Raw genomic sequence first — 16213 nt, 5'->3', positions numbered from 1 at the left:
GAGTACATAAATTAATTTTAATTATACACTCTCAAAAGAAAGAAATTAATACTCTCAAAGAAAATATAATTTAAGCTCATTGAGTGTATTTCATATAGTAAAAAATTACAAAAGTTTTCACTCACCCAAACATTTATCACTAGAAGAATAAAAGAATTTCATATTGTTGTTATAAGTTCTTCATCTTCATGTTGAGTTCTTTGTATAGATCTGTGAGATAATCGGTGGAACTCTTATTTGGCTAAGACATGATCTTTGCTTGATTTACACAAATTCTTCTATATAACTATTTATTACCACTTTGACTAGAAGCTTGAACTAAAAATATATTTTGTGAATCTTCATATGCATTTCTGCCTTTATTTAAAAATAAAATAAAATTTAACTAAAGAGTTTCATATATTATAATTAATCACAATTAATTAGAAATGTTCAATTAATTAGAATTCTTTAACCATTTGTCAAATAAGATTTTATCAATTTCTAGTGTCCGAGAGTGATTAGTATATGACAGTAAGATAGAAAAAATAGAGGTAAAGAGATTATAGAAAATTAAGTGAAACATTGTTAGTAAAATTCTAGTGTTTAAACTACGATCACTAAAGGAAAATAGACATCTATCATCTTAATTATTTATTTTACAACTATCTTTGTCGAGTGATCGAACTCTGACATCATTATATTTGTTCTATTTTATAATTATCTTTATTCAGTGAGGTGTCTCTAACCTCATTATATTTATTTATTTGTTAATCTTACAACTATATTTACTCAGCAAAATGTCTTTAAACTATTTTTATTTATTCATTTATTTATTAATCTTAAGATTATGTTTGCTAAATGAGGTGTCTCTAACCTTATTTTATTTATTCATTGGTTAATGTTATAATTATCTTTGTTCGATGACAATCTCTTATATTTATTTGTTTGTTAATTTAATAACTATTTTTGTTTGATGAGGTGTTAATAACATCACCTTATTTATTTATTTATTTATTTTATTAACTTATAATTACATTTTAAGTCAAACATGTTTAATCTCATTTTTATTTATTTAATCATTATCATTACTTGATGTTTCAAATCATATTATCCAATGATTTTATGTTAACTAATGCACCTATATTTCTTAATTATAATATTTATCATTTTTTATGGATTGACAAATAAGTAAAATAAAAGTAATCTAAAAATTTAAAAATATAACAATATTATTAACAAAATAAATATTGGATGATATTATCTTTGATCTTGTGAATTCAAATGAGTAAATATTACTCAAAATGAAATAATTTTTAGTAATTGTGTTAATCACTGTAAAACTCATTTATCCCAGCTAACAACAAAATTAATTCAAATTATTTTAATATAAAATAAGATTTAATATGTTAATGAAATTGAAAAGTTTATATATATATATATTATTTTTTTCTCTTGTATATAATAAAAATAGAAATATCAATTTAAATATATATATATGGAAGTTCCAAACTTTTCTAATCCATTCTCATAAGTTTTTGCTAGCACCAGTTTGGATATGAACATTTAAGCCCCAATTATCTTGGAATGACCAATACTCATAACTTTTTATCTATCACTCGCCATTCACACCAACCATTTAATAAATATGTTTCCGTCAACAATATAAATGTATTATTAGTATAAACAAAGAAATGATTGTAAATAAACAAAGCTCATCATTTACATTGTGTGTACATGAATATATAACACACATATGAACTTTTATCTTATATATTGATCTTGTGGATAAAGTGTGGATAAATGATTATTTACGAGAAGAAATAATATAGAATATTACCTCTTAAAATATAATTAAATTAACAATAGGACTATATTGAAAAAATGTCTTATATTTTTCACTTAAAATTTTTATCCAAGTTGGTGTATTTCTTCTAATTTTTTTTTAAAGATTGACATGTATTGGATGATTGTTTTGAATTATATGTTCATATTTTAATTCTATTTTTACTATAACGATCTTATTGTATATGTACATTTATTAATGTATTATAATATAATTGAATTATATTTTACTATATTAAATTTATTTATTTTTAATTAACATTGAAAGTCTAAATTAATTTTCTATTTCATCGAGTAAACCTTAGTTTTCCACTTGAGATTCAAAATAAAAATTATGTTAGATCAATATGGATAACCTATATTTTATCAATTTCTATTTTATCAATAGTTTTTACATTTTATTATTTTATTTTATTTTTAACTCGTGGATTTAGTGTTTTGAAATTGGTTGACACTTGACATTGCAATACTTCTTATATAGTTCATTTCATTACATTGTTTTTCATTCAGTTATATATTATTTATTACTATTTTCATATTATATTGTTAATTCTAACTAGTTGTGCAATAAATATCATATACAAATGTTGCTTAATTGAGGCAAACATTAGAAAATGAGTTTTTCTTCAAGAAAAATTACAATAAAAAGACAATTCTTATTACAATCACTATTGTATGTGAACTTAGAATGATAGTTAAATGTTAACGTAAATCCACTTACAATGACAATTCTATATAAAAAATCATTATTGTATATATTTGATATGACGATGATTTCAATCATTATTAAAAACCTATGTTTCCAATTATGAATTAGAAATTATTGTCAAAATTCACCGAGAACTAGTCCTAAAGATATCTTTTACAATAGTGAGAATACAATAATAGATTTCAGTTGTGAGTTGATACCACCGAGCGTTTGTGTTTAAAGATGATCACCAATTACTAAATCTTAATGTTAAGTATTTAATTCTAATAATATAAAATTGTTTAAAACTTTCATTGATTTTTTCTATAATCTCCGCCAATGCTTCATGTCATTCTACAACTCTTTCAAATACTCATTATCTTCTATAAATGAAAAATATAAATAATGAGATAATGCACAAAGCTATGAAATCTCTAATATTTTTGACATGTTCTTTATATATAGTGAGTTTCTTATAATGAGAAAGATTATATTTACATCATATCATAGCAAATATAGAAACATATAAAGAAAATTTTAGAATTAGGAAAATAATACAGTGAAAATACTCTAGAGGGAGAAGAACAATGCACACGAAAACCCTCTCTTATTTTCTCCCATATAACTCACCAATTGAAAATTTGGAATCCCTACGCTCACTCAACTCACTTTGGCATTTGTACATTGTTGCTAACCAAAATTTCGGTGTTCATATGAACTAATATAGCTTCTTCTTGTCTCATGTTCTAGATCCATGTGATAATCCCCTTTAGCTAATCCCATTATAATGGATCGACCAATATTGTAGCATAAAATAATTTATTATTATTTTTATACAAGTATAATATTGATAAGTATTTTTCCTTATTCCTAATGATTCATTTTTGTTGTTTTTTACCACTAGAGTTATAGTTACGGGTAATTGAAACAAAAGATTTGAGGGAGCGATGTTGAACTAAAATAATTTAAAATTGACTAAGTGAGTTTTTGAATGGATAAAAATTGAAACGGAAAAAATCACATGCTGGATAAGTTTTTATCTGTGTGAGAATTAAGATTGGTGAGAATCACATGCAGTTCTAATTATAGAGTCATGCATTCAGGAAAGTTGTCACGACAATTTCTCTCTTTTTCTTCTTCTTTAACATCAATAGTATTTTTTTTCCATCAGAGATATTATTCTAGCTTGGACTTAATGATTAAGCTGTTTAAAGACATCTTAACTTAAATAAAGGATTAACCTACTTGTTAGATATTGACCAAAATCAACAATATTGGTTTGCATTCATTACACGTTCTCATTCCTGCTAAAATTACCACTTTCATGTGCTCAAGTTCATTTTCCAGATATTTAACCCTAGTCAGAACGCCTCAATCACAACAACAACAAAAATTCATTACCTGCGTATCTCACTTCAAATAACATAAAAATTCACTTCAAACGAAAAAAATTTGTAGCCACTAAAAGAAATCATTAAATAAAAAATAATTTTAGAAACAAAAATAATTAGTTACTATAATAATTAAATTAAAGACTATTTTAAAAATTAAAAAAAATTATTGGTTTCTAAATTAATTTCTATTATTAATAAATAGTTTTAAATTGATATTTAATTAACTATCAATGTTTTTGTTATCAAATTTAAAATCTAAATAATTGGTAGTTAAAACTAATTAAATATCAATTTAGAAACTATTTATCAATAATAGAAACTAATTTAAAAACTAATATTTTTTTAGTATCTAAAATATTTCTATTTTAATTAGTAACTAATTATATTTTGTCTCTAAAATTGATTTATATTTAATAATTTTCTTGTAACGAGAACATAATCGGATGGGAAAATGAGATAATTTATATAAGTTATTTTTTTAGTGTTTAATTTTATGCAAAGATATATTTTTTCTTCTTCTACATATTGTATATCAATATTCCAAGACTTTATCTGAATCTAGTATGATTTAATTGAAAAATAAATAAATTTTAATCAATAATAATTTTCATCAAAATATAAAAAATGAGCCATGCTCGAATTATTTAACATTGATCTCAATACATTATATAAAGAATTTAAGTTAACTTCTTTCATATTTAATACTCCTAATTATTAATATATAATCTATTTTTTTATTTAGAATAAAGAATCCATTTAGATGAATTTATCTATATAACCAATTTTAGGGAAGGTAAACAAGAAAATAAATAAGTATTTCCCTTACATTGGAAATATGGGTGATAAAAATGTGGATGAGAGAAGAATGAAATGGGGCTCCAATTAGTGTCCATTTGACAATAATGTAGATTAGATTAGAGGTCCCATCAATATTCTTTCATTCATCCCTTATCCTTGTAGATGCAGAGGACGGTCACCATATCCAGTAATACAAACTAAAGTAGTTTTACATCTGCAAGCAACATACCCCAAACATAATTAGTTCAACAGTTTCCTCTTTTTATTCTTAAACCAATAAACACACTCATCTCCACTCTATCAATTGTTGTTGAAACAAAACTGCACACTCACGGTATCTAATATTATAACCAAACAGAATAAACAAGTAGCGTAGTATGACCGTATGGCATCTCCTTTATATACTTACGCTTCTTATTACTTCTTTAATATTCCACTAATCACTCATAGAATATAAGATAATTGCCTTTATTTACAACATTTTTATTGGAGCTCATTTTACATTACTACGTACGTAGATCAAAACTAAATATGTCGACAATTGTAGCTACGCAAAGGGGAAAAAGGTATAAATATAGATATTGTATGGACTATGTATACGAAACAAAGTTAATTATTTTTTAAGATTATTTGATGGTCATTTGATTGTTGAGCAGCTTCCCCTTCCCAAACACACATACTAAAGAGGGAATGTTTCTGTTGATTCTTGGTTCCAAGTGTCGTTGGTTGGAGCGAACAAGAATGTTGTTCAACTGATTCATCCATATATCTTTGGGAACGTGGTAATAAAATTGGATTTTTTTATCCGTGCTTCTTAATTACTAGTTAGTATTAGCAATTAACAAGTAAAATGACCACTCATAAGCAAAATAAATAAAAAAAGTTAACGGGAAAAATTGTATAAAATATAAGATATCAGTAGAGAGACTGTGGAAGATTCTCTTAGATTTTATGCAAGATTTTTCGCTTAATAATAATTTCTAAATAAAGGTTTCTGACTTGGTCAAAGTTATTGGAAACAAATAGTCACATTTCTTCGTGTGTATTTTTAAATATTGAATATCATTATGCATAAAGATGTAGAGTCTGTTTACTGCGTTTACCGTGGAAACAGTGTTTACTTAATATTTTGGACAAAAGTTTATTTATATATGTAGGTATTTTGGATGGTTTATTGACGCAATTTGGAAAGCTATATATGGTTGATGTGTTTGCTTTATGCAATTCAACAACCATCACTCTGATCTGGTTGCCCACACACCTCATTATTCCGCAAAACATATAAGATGAACAGTGGGAGTAAGTAAATAACGTTCTCAATAAATAAACCATTTTGCTTCTTCTATATTATGTCTTTCCCCCATTTCAGTCTCTAAATCCAAACCACAAATCTCTCATACTTTGACCATTGGAGCCTGCCATTATTTACAAACCCTCTCTCTCTCTCTCTCTCTGTTTCTTTCATTCCTATAGTCACCCCACTCCGATATTTTGCTGGTGAAACCACACATCTACCAGAAGAGGGTCTCTTTTTATAGGAGAAAAAGGCTAGAGAACTATCCTTTTCCATTTCTTCTCTCTCTTCCTTTTCTCTTTCACTTGAAACCCTAATACTTGATCCTTTTCGCAATCTGTTGTTGTGATAGGAGTAATCCAGAACCCAGGACTGAGAAGGAGGCAAGAAGCATAAATAGGAAAGACTTTCCTCACTCTCAAACCTCCAAAACAGAGTAAACTTGTATTCCCAACCTCTCTGCAGAAAGTATTAAATGCATGATCATCCGTGGGCTGTTTATTCCTTTGTTTACGTAACACCCTTTTGCACAAACACAGATTAAGTAAAAGCGAACCAAGCACTGTGTGCTAGTTGCAGTCTTGCAGAGCCTTAAAGACGTGGGTGGGAGGAACCACTTTCTGAAGACAACTAGCTTGTCTTTCCACAACCAGAAAAATCTCTCTCTTTTTGTTTTCCTCGTCTCTCGCTCCCATACCTCTTAAATGTACTCTTGTATCTGCAACTAAATCAATATCTCTCACCACTTCCCTCCCTCCCTCACGTCTTTCCATTTTCCGCTCTCATGGATTCGGCCAACACTAGTGGCAGTTTGCAATCTTCAAGCGGTGCCGATGAAGAGTACGATTCACGCGCCCAATCATCCTCACTCTCTGCCTTCTTAAACAACCAACAACCACCCACCCATGTTGCTTCCTTCAACACTACCACTGCCAAAAACCTTAACCCACTTATCCCACCAAACCACCACCAAAATACCCACATGTTCGACCCTTTATCAGGTTACCTGGATCCACTTACCCAAAGCTCAACATCACTTCTAAACCTTGACGTGATGTGGTCCAAACCAGGTAGATCCGAACCAAACCAAACCACTCTTGCTAACTTGATACCTTGCTCCTCATCATCACCCTCGCCACATAACCAAGCTTTTCTGTCAAGTCAAACAAGGGGCGGCAATACTGGTGCTTTTCCTACCTTGCTTCCAGAAAGTGGTTCCCGAGGACTAATGCTTTCAGTGTCCGCCGCCAACAATGATCAAATTCAAACCCACAGCACCACCAACAGTACCAACAACAACAACAGCAACGTGGTTCGAAACCCAAAGAAACGGTCCAGAGCTTCTAGGCGTGCACCCACCACTGTGCTAACCACAGACACCACCAATTTCCGAGCCATGGTTCAGGAATTCACTGGCATCCCCGCACCACCCTTCACATCCTCGCCTTTCCCGAGAACTAGGCTGGATCTCTTTGCTTCAGCCGCAACACCAACTTTGAGATCCAACCTTAACGTTAATGTTAACCCTTTGGACCCTCCAACGCCACCTCCTTATCTTCTTCGCCCCTTTGCACAAAAACTGCAATTCCGAAGCCTTCACCCATTTCCTCCCTCCCTTTCCAACACCTTGTCACCTTCAACTAACTCTACTACTAATTCAACTTCCATTAACTACCACCAACAGCAACAGCAGCAGCAGCAAAACCTGTCCGAACATTTTGGCCTTATGAAACAGCCTCACAACTTTAACAACACTCCTTCTCTCGAAGCATATCACCATCCCAAGTACCCTCTGGGCAACTCTTCTGTCCTTGTCTCCAGACCACAACAACAATCCTCCTTCGATATTCCGCCAAGTCTCAAGATGGGGGTGTTTGAGGAGCTGGGACTGAGACCCGATGGCCATGTTAACACCGACCTCAGGTGTCTTCATCAGAACATGGTTTCGTCAACATCGGTTGGAGTGGGAGCATTGTCAAGTGGAAACAACAACAACAACAATAACTTGAGTAATGCTAATCCGTCAACGGAATGGGTCCAGAGAACGGGCACCATTACCAACGATGATTGCGATCACGGAGGAGGTGGAGGAGGTGGCCTCAGTGGCACTGTCAGCTACAGTGACATTGCAGAGCGAGTGAGCAACGGCAAAGTACACTACTCAGCTTCTTCATCGGATTTTCATGGAGAGAAGGTACCAGACTTCAGTGTAACTGCCAGAAGCCAAGGTATGGTGGAATCCTGGATTAATTGTTCTTCTGATTAAAGCATGGGCCACCAAACAGAATAAGAAGAAGAAAAAAGGATTGATGTTTGTGATTTCATAAAGTTTAAAGCAACTAATGGTACTATATGCTAGTATAATTCTAATGCATGGAAGAGAGAATCTCGGTATCCTCATCTTAACTATGACCATCAAATTAATTATTAATTAAACACTATTTTTCATTTTTCTTTCTTTTCTTTTCATTGTGCTTTGCTTCCCCTCAAATAATATGTAAATAAGTAGCAGCTAATTAACTTCTCTCTCAATTATTGTTTTCCCTTCAAATCTTGAGTTGTGCTTTTAATCATATTTACAAAAGGGTCCTCCCTGGTGGTTTCAAAGTGCTAATCCCTTTATATATTTTGTGCCTTTTCTATGTCAATTGGTGTGAGATTATAATATATATGATACTGGTTTTGACTTGCTAATTAAGTTTAAAAGAGAAATTGTATAATCTGCTGCTGTGTTGATTGAACACGATTAAGAAAAAAAGTGTAAGTATGTGTGCCCCTCTCTCTCTTCTTGTTTCTGTTGGCCTTCAGTTCATTTGGCATCTAATGTACGTCCTGCAAAGAAAGATCTTCTCTTTTTCTTTATCAGTCTTTAATTTAACGCCGATTATAAAGTTGTGGGTTCTAGGAGTAATTGGTGGCGACATTTGGGGAATGCATATATAGCCGCCGCATCCTTGTTTTATCGAAATCAAAGACATTTTCATATGTTTCCAACTTTTCAAGATTATGACAATGCGATATAAAACACATTACACATGCCCATGTATCCATGGGTCCATACCGTCTTCCACTTATTGTTGTTCTTTGAAACAAAATAAATACAATAATTGACTCAAACAATTCACGCCTGTGCATTTTAACGGCTAAATCATTTTCCTTGTCATTTTTTTTTCAGATCTTAGGTATAGTCACCCATAGTGATATACCATATATATATGTGTACGTCATCACTCCAAAATTGGCTGACATAATTTTTCACTGGCGAATATGTAGCCATGATGTGCAATAATAAGATTTTAATGGTGACCCGAAATCATTATATATATAAAAATGATTATATACTAAAAAAAATTGGAAAAGGAAAAAGTGTGTGCGTAATTTGCATCATGAAATTATCTCTCCACTACTATTGATCTCAATTTGGCGCGATAATATTATTCCTCCGACGATAAAAATGAAGGAAAGTGGTCTTGATGGATTTAACAAAGGTGGGGTCTTGGAAGTCGGTGATGTGGTTGAGAAGTGTTAATGGAAGAAGAAAAACAACAAGATGAAGAAGTTTGGAGTATCTTAATATTTTGAAGAAGTGTCCGACACCGATACCTAAATTATTTGCAAGCCTTTATGGTTCATTGCACTTTGCTGTGAGTTTTGTTGGCGTGAATAAGAACTCCGTACTAATATACAATAGTATAAGAATTTTTGTAGAAAATTAAAGTGATGCAAATTTGCTCAAATCTGAAGGAACACGATTGCGGCTAAATGTCCTGGTGTATGGATTAATATATGGTCCTCCTGAGCCCGTACACCCACCCAGATTAGGACAAGGGAAAATTCCAATTCAAATAATCTGAATTTTTTTTATAAACAGTGTATTTGTTATTGTATCTCTATGAAAAAATAACTCACTGTTTGTGGTAGACAACAAAATTTTGTTGCTTTTACGTGTACGGTTATTCATGAAGCTGGTCAAGGAAAGGCGCGGGAAAAAGGAAAAGCGAAGCGAGAGAGAGCACAGGAAAAGAACAGGTTAAGAATTATTATGATCACTTAGGAACAGTGTTCTCACAGTTGATGGATGAGAGAAGTGCCCCCATCATTCTTTAATCTTGAGTCACATGTTAGTTTTCTGGCTTACATTTTGAATAATTCATTTTAAGAAAACCTACCATGTCACCTAATTTTAATACAAATATAGGATCAAATAACATTGATTCTTATATTTAATAAAAAGAAATTTTATCAAAATAAAATTTATCAGTCCAACTATAAACTCTAAAGCTTTTATTTGGTACATTAATTTACAAAACTTCCCACAATTATTGTGTTGTTGTTTCACTTTATTTTAACCTATGAAATATTATTTATAATAAATAACAACTTCTGGATTATATGCCTACAAATGTCTAAATCGTGAAAATTTTCACACACGTGATATGTAATTACAATAATATCACATGTTTCAATTAATGAATCGACAAATTTTGTTTACAATAAAAAGTAATTAAATTTTCATTTAGTTTGACAGTTGATGATAGTTGATTTTATCTTAATATACTAATAAAAGAATCAAGTTATCTTTAAGAATGACATAGTAGTCAAGAATATTCAGATGCTATTACATATCTTTAATGGTGTATGGATCTGAAGGAATGCTTGAGATCTCTCAGTAAGTAGAGGAGAAAAGGAATGTGAAATAGATGACAAAAGAACTGTGTGAGATTATGAGATACTGTTTCAGTTTTAGGTAGGCTGCAATTTTTTGGGTGATGTTTATGTATAATGGTTGTTCGCTTAACCGGAGCCGAAATCGTATTTAGTGAAGGAACCAAGTAAGTATATGTTTAATAAACTGTTTGGGTTGTTATTAATTACTAATTTTATCTCTTTAGTAGAGAATTTTTTTTGGTAGTTTGCAGGGAGGAAAACACGAGCCACATGATAAAAGAAAAGTATATATTTGGATTTTGTACAATGATTAACCTAAAGGAGGTAAACTGACTTAATAAACTATGAATCTGGCTTAATGTAATAGAAAGACAGCATATATAGGAAACTATGTGATATGTATAATAGGGGCTTTATGAAAATATGTATTTTAGTTGGGGTGTTCTTAGAGATGAGCTCCGATATTTATTTTGCTGTTAAATATTGACTTGAAGTATAGGAAGCTGGTAAATAACTTTTTAATGCAGAAGGGTCGAGGAAAAAAAAAATACCTTCTTTAATCTTAAAAAAATAATAATTTAATTATTATTATAAAATGGATTTTATATTTATTGTTTTTAAAAAAATTAATTATCTGAACCCACCGAAAAGGCTTAGACGTATGAAGAGGTAGAATTATTATCTTGTTTAAAAATTTGAACAACTAAATGACATTTAAAACACTTAATAATGTTAAACAAAAAGACATGTTAAATCCACTTTGAAAGTATTGAACGAGACTCTAAATAAAAAACATATACATTGATGATGCCTTAATGAAGTAAGGTTGAATATCTAATTATGCGGTTCTATTCTGCTTAATGATTAAACTACTCACTAGTGGCTTTTGTCATATCTAAAGCATAAAAGAATGAATTTACCTCATTTGTGAAGAAGTTGTAGAAAAGGAGAGGCATGGATTGAGTTAGGAATTAAAATTGTGAGAAGAAAAAGGCAATAAGGGAAAGGGGTTTGAAGCAGTTCTGAGGTGGGATGGTTATAATTTAATGTGTGAAAGTGGTTTGTCTTTTGCATGAAATGTCCACTCTAAAAGCTAAAGATCTTTTTGATTTCATTCATTGATGGATGATGATGATCTTTTATGATCTCTTCTTTGGGTTAAAGTTTAGAAGGATGAATTTGAAAACATTTTGAAATTTATTTAGTATAAAGAAAGGGAAGTGAATGATAAAAAGATCATATATAGGAGGTACTTTTCCAAAAAGGTAAGGGTTTTCACATTAATTAATAACTTTTAGAAATAAACTTGTAAAGATGGAAATAAGGTAGGAATGATGACAGGTGTGGGATTTAGGGAGATTTGTTTGTTAGGAGAGGGGTTCTGTGAAAATGGATGGCACTGTGTTTGACATATTTCATTTGACATCATGATGATGATTATGATGCATGGTCGCCCATTGCCACTGAACAAGCCTTCACTTTTTGTGCACTTTAACAGTGATGACTTTATGCCTCTCTCTCTCTCTCTCTCTCTCTCACCACCCCATCCCACCCTACACTGCCCTATAATTTTGAGCCTAAACTTTGTAAAAGATCAACAACTTTCCCATTCCTCATAAAAAACTCTCACACTCCTTCTCTTCAATTCATTTCTTCACTGTTCATGAACCTCATACCCCTAAAACACAAATTAATAGACCGCTAGTAAAAATGCGGGTGGGTTCGATTTTTCACCCTACTGACCCGCTTCATCCCGTATCGCATAAATCGCAGTTCGTATAGATCAAGTCCGTACAGACTAACAATGAAGTGAGATGGCCTGACCCACTAGTCCGGAAAAAAAAGGTTTGTGTTGACTTGGATTTGGTACTGACAACTTGGACTCGAAAAAAATAGATTCATATGTATTCAATGTTATTGAAACGGAAGAATATTAATGTTTTTAAATTGACTATGTTTGTTGTAGTGCTGTTTAATGTTTTTTAATTAACTATTTTTTAATGTTTTTGAAATGAAAGAATATTGATATTTGATTTTTATCTAAATTGAATTATTGATGTTTGATTATGTTTGAAATGGAAGAAAAAATATTGATGTTTGATACCAGTAAATAGATAGGTTCAATTTGACAGTTTTTTAAGAACAAAAAATAAAAAACATTTTTATTGATTTTTTCTTAAAAAAAACTAAATACAGGATGACTCGCAAATCCGCAGACTGGTCCTTATACGCGACGGGATAGAGAATCCGGCGTTCATTACCCGGATGAACCAAATGCAGGAAGTCTATGCAGACGGATCGATCCACTTTGCCATTTCTACAAATTATATCACTTTACTTTAATAAAACTTAGGTAATTTTTTTTTCCTATTTTCGTTTTTACTCTAAATTTTGGATTTTTTAAGGGCGTGCATTAAAAAATTATTGATAAACTTTTTTACATAACAGATAGATCTTCTGTGTATATTAGAACATTAAATTATTTTATACTAACTCATTATCAATATCATATTATAGTATTATAATATAATTTAAATTAAAAAATTGTTTATTATGTAAAAAAATTCATAAAAAAATATTTTAATAATTTTCTTACTTACAAGTACAAAGAGAGAGGAAAAAACAAATTTCAGTATAACTACAACCATATTTCACACATAATTTTTTTTTTTTAATTACTTCTCCTCATACTATTTTAAAAAGAGATATTTTTTTAATAAAGACTCCATAAATGATCATTTTTATGATTAAAAAACAGATATAATGCTGAAATGATAAATTCATGTACAAAGTTTTTGAAGAACAGCAAAAATCATTGATACAAATATTTTGAAAAATATTTAATAAAAGTGCTACATTTATAAATCTTTTAAAATGAAAGACTAGAAAACAATCAATATGATTATATTTATGCATCTATATTATTTAATAAAATATTACTTTTGCACACCTCTTTCACCTTTCGTTTCAATAAAAAAATTTTGTCTGAAGTGTATATATGTTTTATTTAATGTCTTTATTTTTTATTATACTTAAATTAGAACATAGAAACATATTTTCATTTTCTTTTATAAAGAGAGCCTTACATGTTCATATATTGATTTACGGAGGAGTCATATGTGAAAATTTTAGATATATAAATGCATTAAATCTTTATTTTAAGTTTAAAAATAAATTAAAAATATATATATAGATGCATACTTATACACTTAATTTAAATAATCCAGGAGTAAAATATAAAAAAATTATGACGTTATTTCTAATTTAAAATCTTAAAATAATATATTTATAAAATTGTTTAACTTTCTTATTTTTATTTAATGTAAAGCTTTCAACTTCTAATTGAATTCTTAATCCTAATAAATTTCTAATTGAAATGAAATCAAGAAAATCATATTAGTTAATAAACTTATTTTCTTTCACTTTAACACATTTTAAGATTTTGAGGTTGAAAGTTAACATCCAAACCAATTCAAGCACCTTTTGCCAATTGTACTTTTGCAATGCTTTGTTTGAATTAGAAAGTGAAAATAGGGAATGAATTTGAGATAATTTGAAGAGAAAGTGTAAAAAAAGTTAGGGTATTTGGATTAAGGTAAATAGATTGAAAATTGTGAGAAAAATTTATGAAAGTGTGTAAGTAATGTGATAAGTGTGATTGAAATTGTAACTTTACATATTTGCCCTTACATTTTAAAATTGTTAAAAAATTAATTTTATTTATTTATTTATAATTAAAATATTTATAATTATAAAGATTTAATAAAAACTCATTTTTATATTAAATAAAATTATTATTTTTATCTTTATTTTTTGTAATTAATAATTATTATATAATTTATTTCTTTATTCTTAAAAATATATATATTATTATTTATATTTATAATTTATTATATATATAATATAATTAATTATGTTATTTTATAATAATTATTTTTATAATTTTAATTATATTTTTATATTTAAATTAAAATTCTACTTAAATAAAAATAAAAATAATTTGTATTTAAAATAAAAGGGATAAAAACATAATTTAGAATTAATTAATTAAATAAATATAGATATATAGAGTGGGTAGAAAGTTTAGAAGGTAAAAACTTGTTTGATTTCTATGTTTTAATATATTATATTCTTTAATTTTCGCATTTTCTTTGTTAATAGTATAACTTCCCCTTTCTTCGCTAAAAAACAAACGGACATAGGAGAAGTTGATTTTACTGATTTGATAATTTATTGCATTCAAACACTTTTTACCTCCTGACTTTACTCATGTTATCTATATAAACTATTCAAACAATAAAGTAGAAAATTCAGAATCAACTTATTTTATATGCTTCTTATTTTTATTTTTTTATCAGTAAAAAATTAATAAATAAAAATCACTTCATAAATCATCTAATCTTCATACAAAATTGTACATAAATTCCCTCCTATCTTTCAAGAACCACTTGAAAAAAATAAAACCACAAAAACTAACTAAAACAAAATCTCAAAAAAGCCATCAAGAAGGAGAGACAGGAGAAGGGATATTTTTTTTAATGAAAGTTTTCATGTTAGGCATCACTATGCAACTTGACATCTCAGCTAGGCTGACATCTCAAGTAACAACAATCATCTGCCATCACATGAAAAAAGTATTATTAAAAAAAAAGGAAAAAGAAAGAAAATACAAAAATATGGGGGGACTAGACCAAAACCCACATGTTAACAAAAACGATACATATGTAGACTATACCTATTCATAAAGAATTCTAAGAACAGACTAGATGGAAGTCTATTATATCAATGAAATGATTGTCTATGAATGAACCCTAAATTAGCCAACTTATCAGCACATGCATTTCCCTCACGAAAAATATGAGTAACCCTAAACCTGATTGTCCTACAGAAATTAAGACAAGTATTCCATCGATTACGAAGCATCCACGGAACAGTAGTCCTAGCAGTAAACGCAGCACAAACCAAGACAGAATCACATTCAAGCCAAACATTAGTAAGTCCCATCTTTTGAGCTTCCTCCATAGCATGTATAACTCCATAAAACTCAGCAACCAAAGCAGTCTGAACTTCAAGAAACCCTGAAAAAGCACCAATAAATTCTCCCATACTCCCACGAAAAATACCTCCACAAGTAGCAAGACCAGGATACCCCCTAGCAGCCCCATCAGTGTTAATTTTAACCCAGCCTGGTGAAGGAAATTCCCATCTAACTGGAAGAGGATGAAGAACTTTCCCACTACGAGTCTTAATACCAAAAAACTTAATCACGTTGAAATCCAACATATCATTCTTCATTGAAGCTTTAGACGAATTTCCCACTAGACAAGTTAAATCTTTAATTACCGAAATAGCCTTAGAAACCTCAATCTTATCCTGAAATCTAGCATAATTTCTCATACGCCATATCATCCATATAGAAAAGGTTGTCACAGCAAGTTTAATCAATTTAACCAAAGGACTACCATCACTCTTAATAAAAGAAAGAAAATCATCCTTATTAGAGAAATGAGAAGTAAGAAAAATCTGTCGAACCCAACTCCAAATATG

The 16213-nt window shown here is 29.7% G+C and overlaps 1 protein-coding gene across 1 annotated transcript; it reads left to right on the top strand.

The window, feature by feature from the left end:
- Positions 1-6782: 6782 nt before the first annotated feature.
- Positions 6783-8264, top strand: LOC137809513 (uncharacterized). The gene has a single exon (XM_068610621.1). It carries the CDS (start codon positions 6783-6785, stop codon positions 8262-8264), a length of 1482 nt encoding a protein of 493 aa, XP_068466722.1.
- The last annotated feature ends 7949 nt before the right edge of the window (positions 8265-16213 follow it).

This window comes from Phaseolus vulgaris, chromosome 2 (genome assembly GCF_000499845.2).
Source record: "Phaseolus vulgaris cultivar G19833 chromosome 2, P. vulgaris v2.0, whole genome shotgun sequence".
Lineage (NCBI taxonomy): Eukaryota > Viridiplantae > Streptophyta > Magnoliopsida > Fabales > Fabaceae > Phaseolus > Phaseolus vulgaris.
Note: the sequence above shows the minus strand (reverse complement) of the source record. Positions and strands in the feature narration are given on the sequence as shown.